Below are 21,389 nucleotides of genomic sequence, written 5' to 3'. Positions count from 1 at the left end.
ATTCGTCCTGAAATTTCAAGTAAATCCAGCATACAAATTTTAAAAACCTGTGGTTCTTTCTCGGGGATAAAAGTTGAATGAATGGGCATGGGGCTGTAAGGAGTTTAACAGACTCATGTGACACCCCTTTTCATCTCTCTCCACTGGCTACCGCTTGAAGCCCGTATTAGATTCAAGTCACTTATGCTTCCCTACAAGACCTGCACCGGCATGCTTTCATACCCTTCTTTACTTCACTTCTATCAAGAACCCTCGGTTCGACAAACCAGTGGCATCTTGTATTGCCTTCTCAAAAGGGCAGTGAATCGTTTTCCCGCTGAACTCCTTCCTGGTGGAAAATTCTTCCTAACTCGGTGCGGTCAACCACATCTCTCACAACCTTAAAAAAACGACTTAAAACCCATCTCTCATTAAAATTTCATGTACACTAACCCTCTCTCTTTCTCTCAACAGGTAGTGGTCTGGCTTTTGTTGAAACTAGTAACTTTGTATTAGCACCTGTTGTATTATTGCTTCTGTATGACATATCGCTTATTACTCCCTGAACTCTTTGTAAGTCGCTTTGGATAAAAGTGTCTGCTAAATGACAATGTTCATTTTAATATTTTAATGAAGGCTAAAATAGATGTATAGACCCTTTACTGCTATTTTAAAATGTGTGTTACTATCACCGTGGTAACTGCGCACATCTTTCTCCCAACACGCTTATTCACTCAATGCTGGTCAATGCGCAAACCGCTCGATCCATGCTAATAGCACAGATTCCATTAAGTATTCATCTCTTCATTTACACAAAAGAAGATGTTTTGAAGAATGTTGGTAACCGAATACCATTGGTCCCCATTGAATTCCACTGCATGGACACAAAACCAACCAAGTCAACGGGGACCAACATTCTTCAACATATCTTATTTTGTGTTCTGGAGAAGAAAGTCATGCAGGTTTAAACTAAGTAAATGATGACAAAATTCTTGTTTTTGGGTGAACTATGCCTTAAAAGCCCCAGTCATGTAATGTAAAAAGAAATGTCAAAAGATGGAGGAATCGCTCCCTCCCATTTTTGCAGCACCGTTTGAACGAATTTCGCATTCTCAAAGTCTAGTGTGACCACGGCATAAGTATACACTTTTAAGTCGCTGTGTATAGCATCTGCCATCTGCATAAAATGTCGATATACTGTCATATGTTGTGTGTTCTGTTGCCGTAGCACGAGTTGCTGCTTAAACAGTGTGTTTATAGGTAAAACATTTTGTTTACCTGCGGAGCGGATATCGCTTCCCATGTTCCGCCTGAGGGTCTTGCTGGCGAATGGCTCTGATAGCAGTGGGAGCAGTAAACATGGAAGCCGTGCCATGCTCAGACATCACACGGAAAAACGCCCCAGGGTCCGGAGTCCCCACCGGTTTGCCCTGCGGAAACAGGGACCTTGATCAAACAACGAAAATCTCTTCAAAGAATGGCATAAAGTCCTTATAGGCATGTGCATGTGAAACAAGGTAATTAAAGTTAGCACTCTGAATCTTGACTTATTGAAAAAGTAAACTGTGATTTCAGAGAACATTATGCTAATATGTAATCTCGAATCAATCACAGTATTGTGAATTGGCCATGGTTACAATATTAAAGTTGTATTATCGAGTGCTATCACAAGTCTAATATTTCGTTTAATATCATTATTATATTTTATATATTTAAATAGTATTCTTTTATATATTTATATATATGTGAGTGCAAAAGCACCTCTTATTAACAAGCAGGATCAGCGACAGCACTTGCAGTGGTTGGGAGTGAAAATTTAATCAAGGATGTCATGGAGAGCTGTTTGGAAAGGTGCCTGTGTGGCAGATGGGCAGATGAACAGCTAAGAAACAGAATAATACTGCACACGAGTACTTGTAACTCTGAGCTGTTAAAATAAGCCAAGCTGCTCAAAGAGAAACAAAATACTTCATATTTAGTAGGGACAAATCAAACAGCTCACACAGAAAAAGTGTGCACGTTTTGTAATAACAGCGGTTTGAGAAATGCTTTTAAATGTTATCTTTGGTTGAGATATGGATTAACCAATTTGAACTTTTCCATAATTTTATAGCATGCCGTGAATGTCTTGGCATTTTGTTTGACTAGCACCAGATAGATCGATCGGACCCAGAAGCAGTGGTGCGTGACATTAGACTTAACAAGCGGATAACCAGTTACCGCTTACAGCTGCTACAGTAAAACCTTAATTGAAAAGTTAAACAAATTTCAGCGTTTTGCTAATAGTTAAATAGATTTTCTGCTAATCTGTGAAAAAAAATGCACCACTATGATTCTGGGTAATACGCCAAACTTCAAGTGTAAAAGTTTTTGCGATGCTTCCCTCAGCAAACATTAGACATTAAAAACAAAGGGGATTTTACTAATATTGAAATTGACACTTTACAAGCGCTTTTAAATGATTAATCGTGATTCGTCGCATCCAGAATAAATGTTTGTGTTTGCATTGTATCTGTGTAATGTGTATATTTATTTTATTTATAAACATACATACACAGAACACGTAAATATTTAGAAAATATTTGCATGTAAATTTGTATATGTATGTAAACTTTAATGATATTTAAACATGTATTTATTTGTATATATTGTTTAAATATATACATGTATGTGTTTATAAATACATTTACATTTGACATTTTTTCATTTGGCAGACGCTTAAAAGCGACTAACAAGTAGTTTTATAAAGTGGCACATTACTGCAGAGCAATCAGGAGTAAGGTGCCTTGCTCAAGGGCACTTCAGTCATGACCTGCTGGCACTGAGATTCGAACCGGCAACCTTCTGATCACAAGCCCAACGCTCTAACCATTAGGCCACAGCTGACCCCTATATACAAAAATAATATGCACACTTTTATTCTAGATGCGATTAGTGGTTTAAAAGTCCTACAGAAGCAATATCTTGAGACTTATTAAGATCAAACTCAACCAATCATTCACTATAGCAGTCTAATAAAATCAACAATAGACGGTCTCACGAAGTGAGACACACATTAAACCAGTAGAGCTGAAACAACCTTGACAGAAAACCCAGAAGTCAGATCACCCCCACCGTTTGCAAATAATTTTAGTATTCATCCTATTGTCTCCACAAGGAGAACTGGTTTAACAATGAGCCACTCTTTTTACCGCTACAGAAGCTTATGAAAACCAACAGGAAATCAAACGCACGAGTCAGTGATTCACATCATTCGCCCTAAAGGAGATTTTTAGTTTTTTCATCCTGGCTTCCGTTCCCACAGAAAAAACAACTAACTAAGGTTGTAAACCTTTGCAATATGGACTTGAAAGACCTCGAGCCAGTTAAAGCATCAGGATCCAGTAACCCACAACGGAAGATAATTGAGTAGGTCAACTGATGTAACACGCACACGCCGCCCAGTACCTCGTAGAGCACTGTGGTGTTGCCGTGCAGAAGCGGACCGTAGCAGATATACGAGTGTCCGACCACCCAGCCGAAGTCAGATGCGGCCCACCAGACCTGAGAGAAAGGGTAGGTCAAATGATGCTGGACGACATGAACAAGAGCATCTGTTTTTCCAAACCTGTTAAAATGTACAATCGTGACTTACCTCACCGGGAGCCAGTCCATAAACGTTGGACATAGTCCAGTTTAGCATCACGGCATAACCTCCCGAATCTCTGACTATACCCTGACAGGAAATAAATGATTTAAGTCAGGTACATTCAAAGGGAAAATACATCCGTAGTCACCACTGTACCCTGAAAATAAACAACGCTGTCATCATTTATTCACACTAGTGTTCAAGAAATGACTTTCTTCAGTTAAAGTTATATTTTTACAAAATTCTCAATAACTTGGAAGTCAATTAAGGCCAATGTTGTTTGATTACAAACATTTTTCAAAATATCTTTTGTGTTCTGCAGAAGAACGTCATACGGGTTTAAAATCACATAAGGGATAAATGATCAAATCATTTTTAAAGGGGCACTATCCCTTTAATTTTCTAAACCTTGAATTACCCCAGTCAGTAAAAACGTTAACTTGATGGAGAGAGCTGCATTACGGTTCTTCATAAATTTTTCCTTTTCTGTACCACATAAAAATATAAAACCATACATTGTTGAGTGAGCTATTCGATCAAAGGTTACATTTTTAAACTGTTAAAGTGGAGATAAACATGCTATGTCATACATTCTGACTTCTTAACACTGTTGAACGTGCTGGCTTCTCAAGCTTAACAAGGTCAACTTGTTAAAAGATGTTGGTCATTAAATGCACGTGGTAAGTCAAAGTAAGTCATACGTCTGTGTTTTGTTGGCAATCCGCAAACAAAATTGTGTGCTTAAGCTGTTGTGTGCTCGTGCTGTAGTTCCGTCCCCCTGCAAGCCTCCAGCAGCTCGTGTTTTTCCGGAAATAATCGTATGTTGAAGATTTCAAATTTCGACTTACAGGATCCTGCTGTTGCCAAACTCTTTACCTCTATATATCTGAGAGGCATGTGCATGAGTGAGCAAGTAAAGGAGAACCATTTTCGCAAATGGTTTCTGTACAGTTCAGCATTGCCTTGGGCCAGATATTTCACACCAACTGGAGTGTGGGGGTCAGTGGAAAGCTGCATTTTGTTCACTTTGCCTTCAGGTTTCGCGGAATCCTCCTGTGCGCTCTAGTATTCCTCAAATCATTTCTTGTTCAGTCAGTGTACATCAAGAGCGAGTTGTTAGGGATTAAACAACAATTCAGGCATGCTAATGCAAGCTGTTGTTCGTCTCAAGATGTTTACATTTTCAAAACGAAATGTTACTTAGGAATGTTTTGGAATAGGATCATGGACAGAGAACAAGCAAGGAAATTGTAAACATGTATGTAGGTTCCTAAACACAGGCATTTCTAGTAATGCAAACTTGATGTACGTCGCTGTGCTCTGAAATATACGAACCATGCAATAGAAACAAATAATCCAAAAATGCGAACAGTTTCAAGTGAGAGTCAATTTGTAATTCTGTAAATTTTAACAAGCAATACAATTAGCAATTGTCTCTAACTGTAAGGGAATGGGTCCCAATAATAGTTCCCCTATTTTAACTGCATATTTTCAATTTAAAGCTTGAGGTTTCTCAGTATCATCATTAGTTTTCGAGACATACTACTTTCTGTCTCGTAGCACACAGTCTATAGCTAGCAACATTTGCTGCACAATTGGTGGACTACAAAGAGCTAAGAATGCTAATTTGACAATGAAGAATTAGTTACAAAGACAAAATATATAGTGATTGTTTTTGGGGTGAACATTTTATCATTCCTCGCATTCCCTGGAAACAGAACCCAATCGGTGTTGCTATGACCATGCTCTACTATGGCTTTACTATGCTATAAGTAATGTATTGGATGACAATTTGATACACACTGTTATACTGAATGCCTCATATCATATTTGTGTACCAAGTACTCCATGGCGCCTCAAAAGATATGGTACTGCTGTGGTACATGTTCAAAAAGTGAAAGACCTACAAGGCAACAACACAGCTACAGACTACAACAAAGAACCTGAAAGAGAAGACCCTGGATCAACTGCAACACAAAGAATCTCATCAGTTCCTTCAGCAGCATGTTTTAAATAATGTCATGAATATGCATTCACCTTTGGAGTGCCAGTAGTTCCGGAGGTGTAGAGGACATACAGGGGATGATGAGCAGGGACGGACACGCAGTCGTGAGGGTGGGCAGTGGCCATTTCTTCCTCCCAATCCAGACTCAGGTCCGGATGCATGGACACTTTTTCCTGAAGGAACGATAATGGCATACATTGTGTAGTTACAGTTATAGGACAAAAGTGAAGCCGTTCGAATTTTAAGACATTATTATAAGAAGAAACACAAAGGATGTCCCAATAATGTTTCTTCTTCTATCTGGAGTAGAATCCAACAAATATCTACCTTTACTTTGGCTACTTAAAAGTTAACATCAATGACGGACGCCTAAGCCATCACTGGTCGTGTTGTGGAAAGTTGTTCTTGTAGTTTCAAAGAATTGCTCAGACGAAGAGGGTTCAGGTGTCAAAAAGTTAACTTTATTTGCGCATGCCAAACAAAGTGAGATCTTCCCAAAGCATCTAAAATTACAGTGTTTTCAGGCCCATAGTTATAGTTGAATTTCTGACAGGGGGGCTCCTTCCGAACCAATCAAACACCTTACTGTTATCTTTTCATTACATGACATGACTTTCCACCAATAGATTTCCAGCAGTCAAGTATGATTTTACTTGTGGTTAGCCAATCGTCCTTTTTTTTAAAACATAATGCCGATTGTATACATCTTTTCAATGTTCATAAGACATGTTTGTTAAAAATGCGACTCATGCTTAAAATTGTATACATATGATGTCCCTGCGGCTATAAAGTAATAAACAGTCATTTTAAATATCCTGCCGGAGAAATGGATTTCCAACAGGACAAGACACAGTGAGAGCCCAATATCTCATGTGCCCATATTTGGACACTTTTCCGGGGTCTTCCGATTAACTCTTATTAACGATGAGCTCATGTTCAGCTGGCGTCCTTGGCTACTTGTGATAAGGCTTCCTTGCTGCATGCGATAAGTTAGATTTAATTAAATTTGTCCACAAAAGTATGTGTGGTGTATGTGCCGGTGTTCAAGTTTTCAAAAAGTGTTGATCATGCGTTTTTAGACAACCCTGAATTTTTTTAAATGCTGTGCTCTGCCGTGCTCTTAAACCATAAGTGTGAGTATATAATTAGTGAGAATAAAACAGTGTTGTGCTCTTAAATCATAAGTGTAACTATATATGTTTGATAAATGTAAATAAATGATAGTTGATATGGCTAAGTATACTGATCATAGCTCTTAAATCATTGCATAATCAACTGCATAGTCTTAGTCATTCTTCTTTGGTTAAATGTGGTTTCTGATCATACCACTAATACTCCCACATATTCCAATGTTCCTATGAATACTTCTTAATACTAAAACAGGTAGATTATAACTGTGTTATATAATACTGCACTTTGCATGTGAAAGCATCATCAAATCATCTCAAAACAACCCAGAAATTACACAATAGTCGCAAGCCTATAAGATTTTATTATGGCTGTAGGGTAGGGGATTACATTGAAAAAAAACTTTAATTCAATGCTTTTAACTGATTTCAAACAAGTATAGTGCATTTGGCAGACTTTTTTATAGAATTATACTCTGCACGGGTAGATGGATCACCATCTATTCGGTAATAAGTATTATAGCAATGATCTCCCTTTGAGTTATGAACTCATTTAAGATACAATTTAATTTTCAAGTGGGGTCAATTGGGTTTTATATCATCTTCTATACTTTCATTATAAGCCTATTACTGCTGGCTACTTTTAAGGTCTTATGTGACAAAAAAAGAGGGTTATTGTTATTTGGAATCATAAAAATCTTCATGTAATCTTCAAAAGAATTCCAACCGCTCCTATATTTTTTATCCTAGGATAGAATGCATAAGACTTGAAAAAAATCGAAAATTCTAGAATGCACTCAAACACAAAAGACCTAACTTATAAAGTGAAACAATAGAAACAATTGCTAATCCAAATATGCTTTCACTGAAAATGCAGCATTAACATTTCAAATATAATTTTGTCCTTTACTCGCACACTTCCACGATTTTACATTCCAATGAGGATTTTGTGGATATTTGTATTCTAATTCCGAAGTAAAACAGAAAACCTCTTGGCCTGACAAAATCCTCCATAAATATGAAAAGCAATATTTAAAAAAATTTCTGAGATGCTGTTGTGTTTGTCTTGGCCAACCATGCAAAATGTATCCTTCACTCCAAATCGCTGCATAATCAAAAAGCTATTTGCTGACAGTTTCCATGACAACACAGGATGAAGATTATTAAGTAATTCCCATGTGTTGCAATATCAACGTACTGATTCTAGAATTAGCAACATGAAAAAGTAATTTAAGAGACGTCAAGAAGATAAAAAAAGATTAAGCGAGAGCTGAGAAGTAATTTTCTCAAGATGCTACAGACTGAAAGCGCTGAACATTTGATATCCCAACACTCCATCTAATGGTAATAATGTTGCTTGAGTGGTAAATTATTAAAGTTACAAGAAGCAAAAAGACGGATTTCCTTTTCTTAACATGACTCGCGTTACTACGCTAGCTCACAACATGTGACTGAAGATATAGAAAATCCACCACGTTAGCGTTTTCATTCTTTTTACAGACTGCTACTGTGGTGCTGGGGACTCACCATGCCAGGACGGTTGTAGATGAGGACTTTGTGTGGTTTGTGTCTGCTGAGCTCCAGAGCTTTGTCAACCAGGGGAATGTACTCCACTTTTCTGCCCGGCTCGATTCCAAATGATGCTGTGACCAGCAGCTTAGGCTGTAGGGTAAATTATGATTTACCGGAAGAAACTGTTTTTGCCAACCTCAGCAGAGATGCGTCAAGGGGTAGCCGCATAGCAATGCAATAATAAAGAATTCTGAATGTATGCAATCGTTAATAAAAGACACTTACGTATTTGGGACGTTTAGACAAATAAGCAGTTCTTATAAAAATTAAAGCTTGCCTTAGCATGGTCGATACGGACGGAGAGCTCTTTGGAGGCAAAGCCCCCAAATATGAGGCTGTGGGTGGCACCGATACGGGCACAGGCCAGCATGGCGAACATGGCCTGAGGGACCATGGGCATATAAATCACCACCAGATCTCCCATCTTCACACCGTGACTCACCAAAACACCCGCCAACCTCGATACCTAGACACAGGGTTATATACACCAACGTCAAATCGTGATCAGATCCAGACCGAAGCTCAATGAAGTTTCTCTACGTAACATTCTACGTAAACGATTAGTCAAGTCTTTAAGAAGAGATCCAAGATAAGGCCTTGCTTTCTAACAGCCAAAACATACCTCTTCCTGCATTTCTCTGTACGTGATGACCTGTTTAGTGGTGGTGACCGGGCTGTCATAAATCACAGCTGCCTGATCGCCTCTCCCGTTCTCAACATGCCGATCGACAGCGTTATAACACACGTTCAGCTTTCCTCCAACAAACCTGAGTGAAAAACAGACGTTTTCAACAGTTATTCTATAACAATAACAAACTTTTCCATTTTTGGTTGAGCCGAGTCACTTCGCTCAACGGTCAAATAACATGAGCAGGCCAACAAAACACACAAAATGTTGACAAAACAAATGCAAAGGTTTTCTTTGCAAAGCCAAACAAAAATAAAATTCCTATATGCGCTTAGTTTCATATTGGCTCTCATCTGCCAGACAACACTTTAAGTAGAGATCCACAGAGACCTCCATAATCCATTACAATTTTGATGATGTTTTTCATTGTTTGAACGTGAGACCACCAGACACTAGGTTACTGTAATAAATAACATGTTTTATATCTAACATGCTAAAACTGAATGTCTGTTAACTTTTAATATGTTGGAGGTCTGAACGAATAACATTTGGACGCATCACATGCTGGGGCGTACCCGAACGCCTTATTGCGCAAGTGAGCGGCACAAGCGTGGCGTTTTATCTTGCTGTTTCTAAAACACAAGTACGTAAACATATCTTGCACTTACCATTTTGGAAACAATGTATCTGTACTGTCCAGAGTTTGTGTCCAATGTTCAAACCATTGGATCCCCTGCGCCGCTTTACTCCAAAACGTTTCTGGTTTATCTCGTGCCATGGCAAACGCGTCCTCGTACGCATGTTTTGATGAGAACCCACGAGCAACATGTTTCCGGTGTGCGTTATAAACGCTGTTTGTCGTATAAAACGGCGATTTGCGCACGTGCCAAGTGTTTGTCTTTACTTTCGGCAGATGAAACGGTCCGGGCACACCTGTGCATGACAACTTTCCTAACAAGTATTCTGAAACAACGCCCACTGTTTTGTTACATTCCTTAACTGCGGACACTGCTGTTTTCCCACCGCATGCGTGTTTTATACGCGCAGTTTGATACAGACGCATGTTTTGTTGGGTTTTCTGGTCGAACAGATACAGGAGAGCAGGCTGTTAACACCCCGAAGCAGTTTGCAAGTTGCTCGACAAAAAAATGGCCGCGGGCGCAACTCCAATACTTCACGCCACAGCAAGGGGACACTCCAAGACACCGCAGTCCATGCAATGCGTATAGTGTTGCGTGATGTTTCTTAAGGGAGGCCTGCGAGATTTATGAGAGGCGATTTTTAAACAATACAAAAATGTGTTCATAGAATATAAATCTATATCACACTGTCGGCAGTGTTTGCAGCAGAATATATGCAATTTATAGGAGATCATCTGGAGAACGATGTTGCCTGTGTAATGTACCCTAAAGGCAACAAAATGAAGGCAAAACCGATGAAGTTGCTTTAAATCTGCAGTTACTTCACACATCTAGATACTTTTAATATTTAGAAGAGATATTAGGGACTAAGATCATGAGTAGAAGTATAGGCTTGAAAGGCACTTTGATTTCTGTTTTTTTTATGTAGAACACGAAAAATAGCCTGGAAAATAACTTGTGCTGCCAAGCTTTAAAATGACCAAATAAAGCACCATAAAACTATCACAATAGTGGTCCAAAGGACGTATATATGTTAAATTTAACATATAAAATAAATTTATATAAATGAATAATCAAATAGCCGTGTGAGATCACATTAAAATGAATATAGGTTTCAGTGAAAAAAAATATTAAACATAATAATAATCACAATTAATATTGATTTTGGGCATAACTATACCTTTATGATGTTTTAAACATACAGTAAGTGGTTCCAAGAGAAATGTTTTTCTAACAAAATCCCACTTCTGCCTCATGACTGCCATCATTTTAATTGACAGAGACGTGTAGGTGTTTTGCACATTGTGAGAACAGCTCTCATAAGCCTACCAGCTGTTTCAGTCAACAACTCGGGTCAATGCCTGCTATGTCTGCTATATCACTGTCGACTATTACAGTAGTATTACACCATTACAGTAGTCCATGGCAGCACCAACCCCTGCTTGACTGCAGACCCTGTGCAACATGGTGACTGAGTCATTTATCAATCTTGTTGACAGTTCAGGGATGATGTGATTTACAAATCGCCTGTGCAATGCTCTTGATAAGAGTTGCTAAGTCGATTAATGCTGAGTGATCGTAATTCTGTGTGGTTCAGGCTTTTATAGACCCGAATAGGATAAATATATCTTACACGTTGAACATCAAATCGGTGACACTTACCTGTTTTTGTTTAATAAAGCAATGATGTAACCAACTGGTATGTTTTATGACAGCTCATACCTGTAATGTTCTGCCACGGTTAAGTCACCCTTACGTTGCTCGATACCTGAATAACTTTTCTTCCATCATTTTTTGTGAGCAATTCATTTGAAAAAAGTTCTATCATTTATTTTCCATTTAATGTTAGTACGATGTTTTGTCCTTGTGAAAATACATTTCCACTTTTTCTTTTTTTTCCTGGGATCCTTAGAAAAGAAAATGTCCACACATGCACAGCCAGACACAACACAGAATTTGACAGACTTCACCAGAAGTTCTTCATTAGGTCCTCTAGTGTTTAGAAATTAATAATCTGGCTGTCCCCTCATTACTTCACAGTGTCTGGATGGAACATGTTTTTGAACACCCAACTGACTTTGAGGCATCTATAATATGTAAATGATAGCCATGTGTTCATATCTGTCAAAAAGTTGCGGAGCTTAATGGGATAGTTCACCAAAAATGTAAATTCTCTCTCATGTTGTTCAAAACCTGTATATGACCGTTTCATCTGTGGAACACAAAAGAAGATATTTGGAGAAACGTCTCAGTGGTTTTGTTGGGCCCAGTGTTGCCAACTTTCTTCAAAATATCTTTGTGTTCTGCAGAAGAAACGAAATAATGAAAATTTCAAATTTTGGGGAAAACTATCCTTTAGAAGTCATCCATTTTTACAGTTTAGTTTAAAGTGCAGAGCGTTTTTTAATAAATCTTCTTTAAGATTGTACAGTCCTCCTTTACGAAAATACAAACAATCTTGTATACAAAATGTCAGAATAACTCCATGTATCACCCCATTCGACCTTGCATCAGCTTCTGCCTCAATGCACTGATCTCCATTTGCATATATTTATTTTGCTTTAGCATTCTAAGTACTCTTCAGCACGTCTTCAATTAGTTTCGTCCCTGTGTTGCCGAATCCTAAACAAGAATGAAGCCTTGTAACCTAATGCCAGTCATCTTGCTCCCAGAACCAATTTGTCAGACACAAGGACTTTTAAATCAGTGCCTTGCTAGCCGTATTGCCATAACTCTCTCACTGCCTGTAATAGCACAGCCTTTGTACGACTACAGATATATCATTTTATATTCGTCTGGCCATTCAGGTTGTCTGCTACCCTGACGCGGACATGTGGGCGGATGTCGATGATCTTTCCATAAAGTAAATGCACTCTTCTCAGAGTACATTACATAAGAGGCTTTCTCGCTCCCTTTCCTCTATTTAATGTCTGATTTGATGAGTGGCAATTTAATTAGTGGAGTTGAAGCTGATGGACTACCACTTAAACAGCATTCTTGGTCTGGGTCGGAGATGTTGAGAGGACAAGATGGATATAAAATGATCATGATATGACCCTGTGTAGGAATTGATGGCCAGCCTGATATGATAATAATGATAACCGTCTAACCCACCCTGCATTATAAAGACCACAACTATAGGGCTCACTTTTGTAGCTATTTTTAGGTGTGCCGTTTCTTCATGGGGATTTAAAAAACTTCATTGATGAGTTTTAAGCTATATTATAAATGACAATAAAACACAATAAACCTCTCTGCTAAGATTACAGCCAGCTAGTGTCGTTTTTCTCTGTGTATTTGGCAACCAAACCTTTTTTTTTATTAATTTAATAAAAAATTGCTCCTGTCCAGACATCAGAAAGCTATCAGTCCGTGCACAAGTGTTCTGGTTTAAAAAAGGGGGAAATGTATGTGTTATGGATGTGACAAAAAAGAATGTGTGTTTTTGAAAAACCATAATATTACCCAACAAATAAGGAAGGGACGGCTCTTTATAGAACATTTAATAGTCACAAATTTAATATGGACATTATGGATGTGACAATTCTGTTATGGATGTGACAATTCACTTTCCCATAACTTATGCTTTAAAAACTCTAAGAGAGACTTCACATGAGTGTTTAAACCATCAAATATTGACATCTAACGTATTAATATGGTGAAAACCTTTGATACAAACTTCATCTCAATGTTGACATCTGCATGGAATTGCCCATTCCTTAACATCTCTGAGCTCATGGCGAGTTATTGTTAAATATCAATCTCTATCAAAATGGATGTATTTTCAGTTTTCCAGAAGCCAATTCTTGCGCTCTATGGGCAGATACGTAATGTGTTATCTTGGCACCTTTAGGTAATTGTCAGACAATATTCCATCTGCTGATAACAAATTATTACGATTAGTTGCGCCTGCACTGCTGTAGGCTTTAACATTTTAACAGCTGATACCACATTGCAAGTTCAATCGTAGAAAGAGCAAAAAGAAAAGTGGACTCAAGCAGGCCATGTTTGAACTATTCAAATCTCACGGTTACATATAACAAAAGTCGTCAGTCTCACTCACGTCAAGTGAACAACCCTGCCCCTGTCACACCACTTTCATGTCATAAAAAGCTGTTGCTTGGGGTCCTGCTGGGTGGTGGTGCCATGCTTCAAAACGGTAAATGTTCTGATGTATTTCTAATGTAAATGTATTCTACATTTTAGGTAATAAACCACCACAATTATTGATCATTATATAATAATGGTCATTTTCTTCTTTGTGTTGTAGTTTTTGACACACATACTTTTTAATGGAATTAAATTCCTTCGAATTGAAACTAAATCTCTCCTCCTTCATTACAAGTTAAAATCCGGAGTGATGTAAAAGTTTAATTCAAGAAGAGCCAACCCTGACGCACATACTGTACATGTTTACAATAATAGACTCACTTTAGAGTCAAGTAAACCTGTCAGAGTAACAGTCATGCAAGTTACAATATGCACTTCTACCTCTTAAACTTTCACATTAACAGTCTTTCTCCTTACCCTGTTGTTTGCTCTCAATTTTTCTTTTTTATTTGCTCTCAGAGCTGTGCAGCGTTCAGAAATCAATTTACTCTCATCGGGAAAGCTTCCCAGCACACTATATGTTAATCCCGCTATTTTCAGCAGAACTGTTTTCAAGAGGATGCGTCCCATATGGCCATGACAGCGTAATCTCTATGTGCCCTCTTTCTCTCTGGCTCTAAGCCCTCCATCCATCCCATTAGTTACTACCAGTGCACATCTGTCCACAGCTGGACGGCTGACAGAGCAATCCGTCAGTGTTTGAATTTTTTAAGTTATCCAAGTCTGAGGGAGCTGATGAATTTTCTTAAAAATCACAGGAATAGTGGGTTAAGTTTGTATTTTTTAATATAAATTGCGAACGAATTTATGAAAATTCCAGAGTATATAGCCAAAAAATTTAAACCCAATCATAATTTGAAGAAACCAGCAACCAAAGCACAATATAAGTATGCTTTCGACCAGCTATCCTGGTATTCACCAGGGAACTAACCAAGAGATATCAATTCCACATCTATTAACCAACATTCGCTCTTGTTTAATTAAAAAAAAAACGTCAAGTGAACAGAGACGATTAAAAAACTAATTATAATACACCTCTGGTGTCTACTAGTAATGAGACTTGATGGGAGCAGAATTTATTCTAAAATGAAAGCAAGAAACTGCAAAAACTAAAATAGATCTAGCAGACACCAAACAACAGAGTGTTAGACACTGCATGCATTCACGCCCGAAGAGAGCAAATTGCACTAGATAGGTGACATAATGTCTAGCACTCTATCTCCTGCTGTCAGTTTATTGCAAATGTCAGAGGCTGTGCATTGGATTTGCCTTTGCTTAATGTAGACCTAAATCCAGCATTTATGCTGTGCAAAGCCTTAACGCCATTTACTGCTCCTGTAATGCGCTAGCGGCATCTAACGCCCGAACACCGAACGCGTAAGCAGTGCGCAAGCAATGCATATTATTTTCGACGCACATGTTAACAGATGCGGTGTAAGCAGCAGTGTAGCGATCATTTCGGGTCTATTTTACCTACGTGCTGCTCCTGCTCCGCCTACGCACTGCCTACGCGTGCGGTGTGAAACGGGCGTAATCCTTTTAATTCGTATGATCCTTAATAATATTAGATGAATTAATTTTAACACTCGCTACCTGTCACAGGGTCGATTTAAAAGAAGATTTTAATGTAGATGGTTGGATTATTATATCTGATTTATCCCCCTCTTCTGAAAAGACAATAGTTCGATTTTCTTAAGCAGGACGTTTAATTTGATTTCCCATTCAATGTGGGTTAGAAATGATGTCAATTTCTGATTCATCCCACGTTTAATAATCGTATAGAAATTCCAACGTGTAAATACTGGGCTACATTTGTCGATCGTTCGTTTTTGGGGGAAATTTCTAACTAAATTCGATTAACTTAACTTAAATTTCTCAATTATTTATAAAACATTTTTATACCCCCAGAAATGTAAACCTAAAATTTCAGGATTTGTTATAATTTAACTAATTTAAATAATAACGTAAAGCTACATTTACACCGATCAGAAAACCCGCTCGATGATTTCCCGCACGTTCAATGTGCGTCAGCAAATTCGAATTTGTCCGCTAAACAAGAGGATAGTAAATAATCCCGTACCCCTCCCAACCGCTCCCGTATCCACACGGGTATCCAATCCGCTCTCGCTCGCTCTCTCTGCCACAACGGCCTGTGCGCTGATGCCGCAGCTCCAGTAGCTTCTCTCTCTCTCTCTCTCCCTCTTATAATACAGCAGTCATGGCGACAGTGACAGTCCAACCGCTATCCCTGGAGCGAGGTGAGTACTGACAAACGGACGCACATTCTTCGGTCCCTGTCGGACGAAAGATGCTGGGGGTTACTTTAGGGTTTTGCACTATCGATGTCTCGGATTATTGGATTTGTCAGAATGAAATCGGTCTTCGGGCTTTAGATGTTGCTTTCTCCGTTTGGCTTGTGTCCGTCAGGTTTGTGATGATCGGAAAATTCTGTGCGCTTTCGGATCCGTCACGTTAAAGCTCGCCAACAATGTATTTCCTATGCTACGCGTTACAATTATCTAAATAAATCACTTAAGACACATTAGGCACATTCACTTTACTGCTAGTGGCTCTAAATATTGTTTGGGCTATTTCGTCCTTATTTCACTTTACAGAACTTTCACGCAAAACAGGCTCAGACTATTCATTCACAACGTTTATAAAACACTATATACGGATGTTGTTATTAATAACCGCGAGCTACTGTAAGATTGCACGATGTTTCCAACACGTTCCTCCGGGAAAAAGGATATGTGTCATTTGAAGTCATGCGGACAGAGGCTTATTTTCATCGCGTCGTTGATGTTATCATGGCCGCAACGTTGTCATTGCTTATTTTTACAACACCAGTAGGTGCGCGTCTCAACTGTCAGACTGTAAGTGCAACAATAGCTTATGTGCTGGCCGACGGGTCGCTGATGTTCTTTGATATACTCTTAAATCCACCAAAGCTAACAATATTCTATTTAAACCTGTGGGAAACGAAACCGGTTTAAACGTCACTCGGGTAAAGCGATGGATATATTTATAGGGAAATGAGATACATCTGGCATGTGCGCATATCGCCCTTTGGATGCGAGGAAACTGTATATCGTTGGAATAACGGGATCATGACGTCGCAACCTGCACGACCATCGAAACGCCCCTTTAAATGTTGTCGCACGAGACAGCTTGTTTATTATAATGAATTAACGCAGATCAAAAAGCATCATTCCATACAGTAAAAGTGTTGATTGACGATACATTTGCCTTAGAGTTATTATGGTCTGTCATGAGGGTGACAGAGTTTCTTGGGCTATTTACATTTTATTTTTGCAAATGAATTAAGAGCACTTTCAATAATAAACAATTAACATGGTGCACAAAGCTACATTTGCAAGTAGGAATAGCACTAGAATAAACTATAGAATTGGAATAAGAATACGTTTTGTTGTACAAAAAGACATACTGATGTATATGCCATTGCTTTCAGTAATCATAAAAATACATTGTGGTTGCAGACTAAATTAGCTGGACAACCAGGTCCATGAATTCAAACAGTGGTCAGGGATGCTCACTGCAGAAGTACAGTTTAGACTTGCCTTCGGAAGCGAAGACCAAAACAAACGGGTCCTCATTCGTTTCTTTTCATTTATGTTGTTTGCAAAGAAACCCAAAGTAATTGATTTGCTCAATGGCAGCTTTATGATATGAGAAAACCACAGGCCACATATTATTTACTATCTCTTGCAATAAGACTGTTTTGCTTGGGACTTAACAAGGAACATTAAAGCACTTACAGAACTGTAAATATAATTTTACCAGAAACCAAATAACCTGTCTTTATTTGGGTGCATTTAGTTATAGGTTATTATATTTCCTTTCTTATTTCAGGAACTGACGATTTAAGATAAGCCTACTGTTCTCTGTGAAGGTGCCACTAATGTACAGTACTGTGACTGTAATGATCAAAATAAATACAATTCACGGTCAACTCATGTACAGCATTGATCCGAAGTCACACATGACAGGAGATCATTACACCTCGAGGGGTGATTTCGGTTGGTATTCTTGTGTTTAGAAACACAACTGTAGATGTGCTATCTAGGCGGAGAAATTTAAGGTTATACAGAGATATTTAAGAAGGTAACTGCAAAAACTGGAGGTATGTAAAAACAGGTATCCTAGGGTATTGTGTGGAGCCTTCTATGTAAAAAGATAAAAGCTGAACAGCTAGAGATTAAGATCAGGCAACCATATCCAAGACTATTTTTATCTGATCCAAACATGTTTGAAAAAAGAGAGGGTTTAGAAAGACAGAGAGTGTCAAAGTTAGACATCAAGGGATGAAAGCTCCATGATGTTATTTGTACGCACTTGCACAGTTCTCAATCTGGGTTTTCAGATCGCTGGGATGTCACAGTCGAACCAATTACTGCTAATTCATCTTAGAAAAAAAAGGGCCTGAGGTCCCTCTAGAGTCCTGCTCGTAGATGTGGTTTTGGGTCGGCACAAACTTTGTGTATTGGAAGGTCTGCCATCCAGAGACCAGCCTCTTTTTCAAGCTTGCCCTGACCCACAAAGATGCCGTCCGAATCTAAGAAGAGGCAGATGGCCAGCACTCTCTCAGGCAAATCATTCTGGCATGTAAAATGATTAAGACGATGCCCTTCGCAGTAAAAATGTTCTGTTACAAATGTGTGAAGCATGGCCAATAAGTGTCTTGGCTGAGAACAACTTGTTTTCTATTGTTCTAATGCAATATAAGAACAAACAAAAACTGCAGTCTAATCATAAGGAAATATCACATTAGCAGCATATATCATAAATCAACAAAAATCTAAGTTGAGCCAAGTTAATAAAACATTTTGGTGTTATTGAGCACAATTTATCAGCGCGTGCTGTTCCAAAAAAAACAATGTTTGTCAATGTCAATGCTTGCTGGTGGTGTTGACCACTCACATTCAAGCCGGCTTCCTTCAAGGACGGAATGCCCACTTTTCACTATCCCATCAATTCCCATTACATAAAATCAAGCCCCATCCATTTGTTTTCATGCTTTGTTTTTTTTATAAATTATACAGACTTAGGAGTGTGAAACCTTTTTCTGCAACCTTTGCACGGTATGCAGTGCTAGGATATTTTGAATAAGTCAGATTGGATATTTCTTGATATAACTGATATCTCCGCCTTCCAACAATAAATGTAACAATGCTCAGATGATGATGATGATTTGCTTAGAAATAAAATGGAAACACTACCACTAGCTTTGCAGGTGTTGCAACTATCAACAATGATGTCTAGAGACAACTTCTGCAATGCTATGCAATGTTACTATACGGAGATGTACTATTATCAACAGAGAGAATCACTTACTGTGTCTAACATATAATAGATTTATTCTTTTAAATATGAAAATGTATCCTCCCAGCGTGCTGCCATGTTTATTTGATGTTACAACGCTGAAAACGCTATAGATTCCAACACAGTAGTCATTTATTATGGACTTGACATTCAGTGGCCTCTCTAATGTGTCTGTTAGCTATACAGAGACTGACAGTCTTTCTATAAAAAAATTTCTATGAAAGGAAACCTAAACAGAACTGTTGGGAAATCAATTTTAGCCTTTCTCGTAAGGAAAGACTATTGAACGGATCACATCTACAGACAAGCTGACAAATAGCCTCCCAGTGCACTTGATTGTAGATCAGACATTTTTATCCATTTCATGTCTCAGATAGTGACTTCCCTGTATTTTATTCTTCTCAAAGAGTTGGGTCCTGTTCCTTTTGAAAGTATATTGAGCGTGTCTCAATATCAAGGGTTGATTTGAAGGCGAGCATCACTATTACTATTTCTTTTTACTAGCGTGAGAAAAACTCAATCTTAACTATTAAACGTTGGTGTGTCAGAGAGTTGTGTTTCTATTTTTCTGAACAGACGTGTGATTTTCATCATAAGGAAGACAAAACAAATGAAATAAATCCTGTTGCCTTACATGGTGGAATGGACCGAAGCCATACCTAAGCACCAAAATATCACAGAGACTTGAAGGGGGATCTTTAAACTTAAAACATGGGGTGCAACAAAAAACCTAGACTACATTAGCAAGTGCGCAGGAAAAGCCTAGAATTCATACATCGTAATACATTTGCATTCACTTTACCGCTAACAGAGTTTATCAATGTGCCTTGCTGCTGCACCACAATTGCCTAATAAATCAATAACTCGCATCCCGAAAAGCAAAGCAAGTGACCGTCCCTGTCTCTGTGCGGTTCCCAACTTTTAGAAAGCGTTGAGATTATTAATTATACACAATATTTTTTGCACTATTGACAGATTGCTGTTGCAGACTTTTTAAGTACTTTCTTAGATAAACGTATGCAAAATATGGCTTAGGTTGGGTTCAAAATAATTAGAATTTCCATTTAGTGCAAAACACTAACAAAGCAGAAAGTCGTTTGTTTGCAGTACCCGGTCCAAAAACAATAGTTAGTCTTAATGGTTAAAATTCAGAGTAAGAAGGTCATGGTGGTCCCATTACTGTACAAGCAATGCTGCTGAAGGCTACAGTGGTTTAATGGAAAGACAGGTCACATTCAGATTGCATTGTAGTAGACTCATAGATTCATGTGGGAAGGCAGCCCGTGTGGGCAGAAGATCTGAAGGCGTGGAATTACGCAATCACTCTGGAATGTTTCTCATTTATGACACTATAGGTTACAAGAAGAAGTACAGTACATAATAACTCCTTAAACTCTTTAGCCAACGCATTTGCAGCCCCTAATGCTGAGCTTTGTGGTCTCCATTGTGGTTTAATGTACCGATAATACACCTACAATACTGTTCATACAACAGCTGAACTGTTTTTGAACCAGAAGAACGTAGATTTGACTCAAGTCTCAGGCTAGATCCACACCGGGGCTTGATCTGCCACCATGCAAATCCGAATCCCTGCGGTTAATCTTTTGGAATAACTCTCAGTGTGACTGTGTTCAAATAAATAATGGCGTGCATCATTTAGATGTATTAAAAATGGTTTTATTTGGGATGGCACCTTTATTAATTCCCAGAGTCTAGGTCAGATGTTGGCACAAATCTGCAAGAAAACCTGAGGCACCGCAGTGAATTAATCCTATCTGTAATAGCAGTACCTGAGACAGGAGCTTAAATGCATTTAGAAGCTTTCTTCATCCTATAACTTTCTTAATGGCTGAATTTATCTTCGAAATGTTGCTTCATGCTCTTTCAAAGATATGGTCATTAACGCTCTCTCCGAATGCATTAACCGCTCCATTTATTTTTATAAGTAACTTTGTCCACAAAATGACATTATGGTAATTGATCTTTGGACAGTTAATAAGACATTATACATCATTTTTATCCCTGAGATTACAGGAAATCAGATCAGGATAGTTGAAAGTGCTGTAAGCAAAAGCGTTTTTGTATTGTATTAGACGCTTCCAACATCTTATTGCCGATCTGTGCATTTATCCACAGACCTATAAAATTCCATGACCAAAACACTAGAAGAATTTGTCAAGTTTATTTGCTTGATTTAAACCCTCAATTCTAAAGAATAAGCAATTATAAGGTTATTGTATACATTTTATTTGTGACTTAAGAATCAACAGAAAAAAACAGGATTATGAGTCAAGAAAGAGAATGAACCGGAAGTGAGGAAGAGGTAAAAGGTTATCCACGGTCATGCGAAAAGTCT

The 21,389-nt window shown here is 38.3% G+C and overlaps 2 protein-coding genes across 4 annotated transcripts in view; one reads left to right on the top strand and one right to left on the bottom strand.

Moving 5' to 3' along the window:
- The window catches only part of acss3 (acyl-CoA synthetase short chain family member 3), a 40,937-nt gene extending 30,777 nt beyond the window's left edge, over nucleotides 1-10,160 (bottom strand). Inside the window, exons 1-8 of one of the 2 annotated variants that reach the window (XM_079454295.1) lie at nucleotides 9,608-10,160; nucleotides 8,934-9,078; nucleotides 8,589-8,777; nucleotides 8,267-8,401; nucleotides 5,645-5,785; nucleotides 3,614-3,694; nucleotides 3,427-3,522; nucleotides 1,258-1,409 (exon numbers count right to left, since the gene is read on the bottom strand). In XM_079454295.1, coding sequence (XP_079310421.1) covers nucleotides 1,258-1,409; nucleotides 3,427-3,522; nucleotides 3,614-3,694; nucleotides 5,645-5,785; nucleotides 8,267-8,401; nucleotides 8,589-8,777; nucleotides 8,934-9,078; nucleotides 9,608-10,002 — 1,334 coding nt within the window. In that variant the 5' untranslated portion in view covers nucleotides 10,003-10,160. The remainder of the gene's footprint in view (nucleotides 1-1,257; nucleotides 1,410-3,426; nucleotides 3,523-3,613; nucleotides 3,695-5,644; nucleotides 5,786-8,266; nucleotides 8,402-8,588; nucleotides 8,778-8,933; nucleotides 9,079-9,607) is intronic. The other variant, XM_079454294.1, reaches the window with a different exon arrangement.
- A 5,669-nt stretch (nucleotides 10,161-15,829) lies between these two features.
- lin7a (lin-7 homolog A (C. elegans)) overlaps nucleotides 15,830-21,389 on the top strand; it is a 28,382-nt gene continuing 22,822 nt past the window's right edge. Inside the window, exon 1 of one of the 2 annotated variants that reach the window (XM_079454297.1) lies at nucleotides 15,830-15,948. In XM_079454297.1, the coding sequence (XP_079310423.1) occupies nucleotides 15,909-15,948 (40 nt within the window). In that variant the 5' untranslated portion in view covers nucleotides 15,830-15,908. The remainder of the gene's footprint in view (nucleotides 15,949-21,389) is intronic. The other variant, XM_079454298.1, reaches the window with a different exon arrangement.

The sequence above is a fragment of the Barbatula barbatula genome (assembly GCF_947034865.1).
Source record: "Barbatula barbatula genome assembly, chromosome: 4".
Classification (NCBI taxonomy): domain Eukaryota; kingdom Metazoa; phylum Chordata; class Actinopteri; order Cypriniformes; family Nemacheilidae; genus Barbatula; species Barbatula barbatula.
The sequence above is the reverse complement of the archived record's forward strand: the minus strand, read 5'-3'. Positions and strand labels throughout refer to the sequence as shown.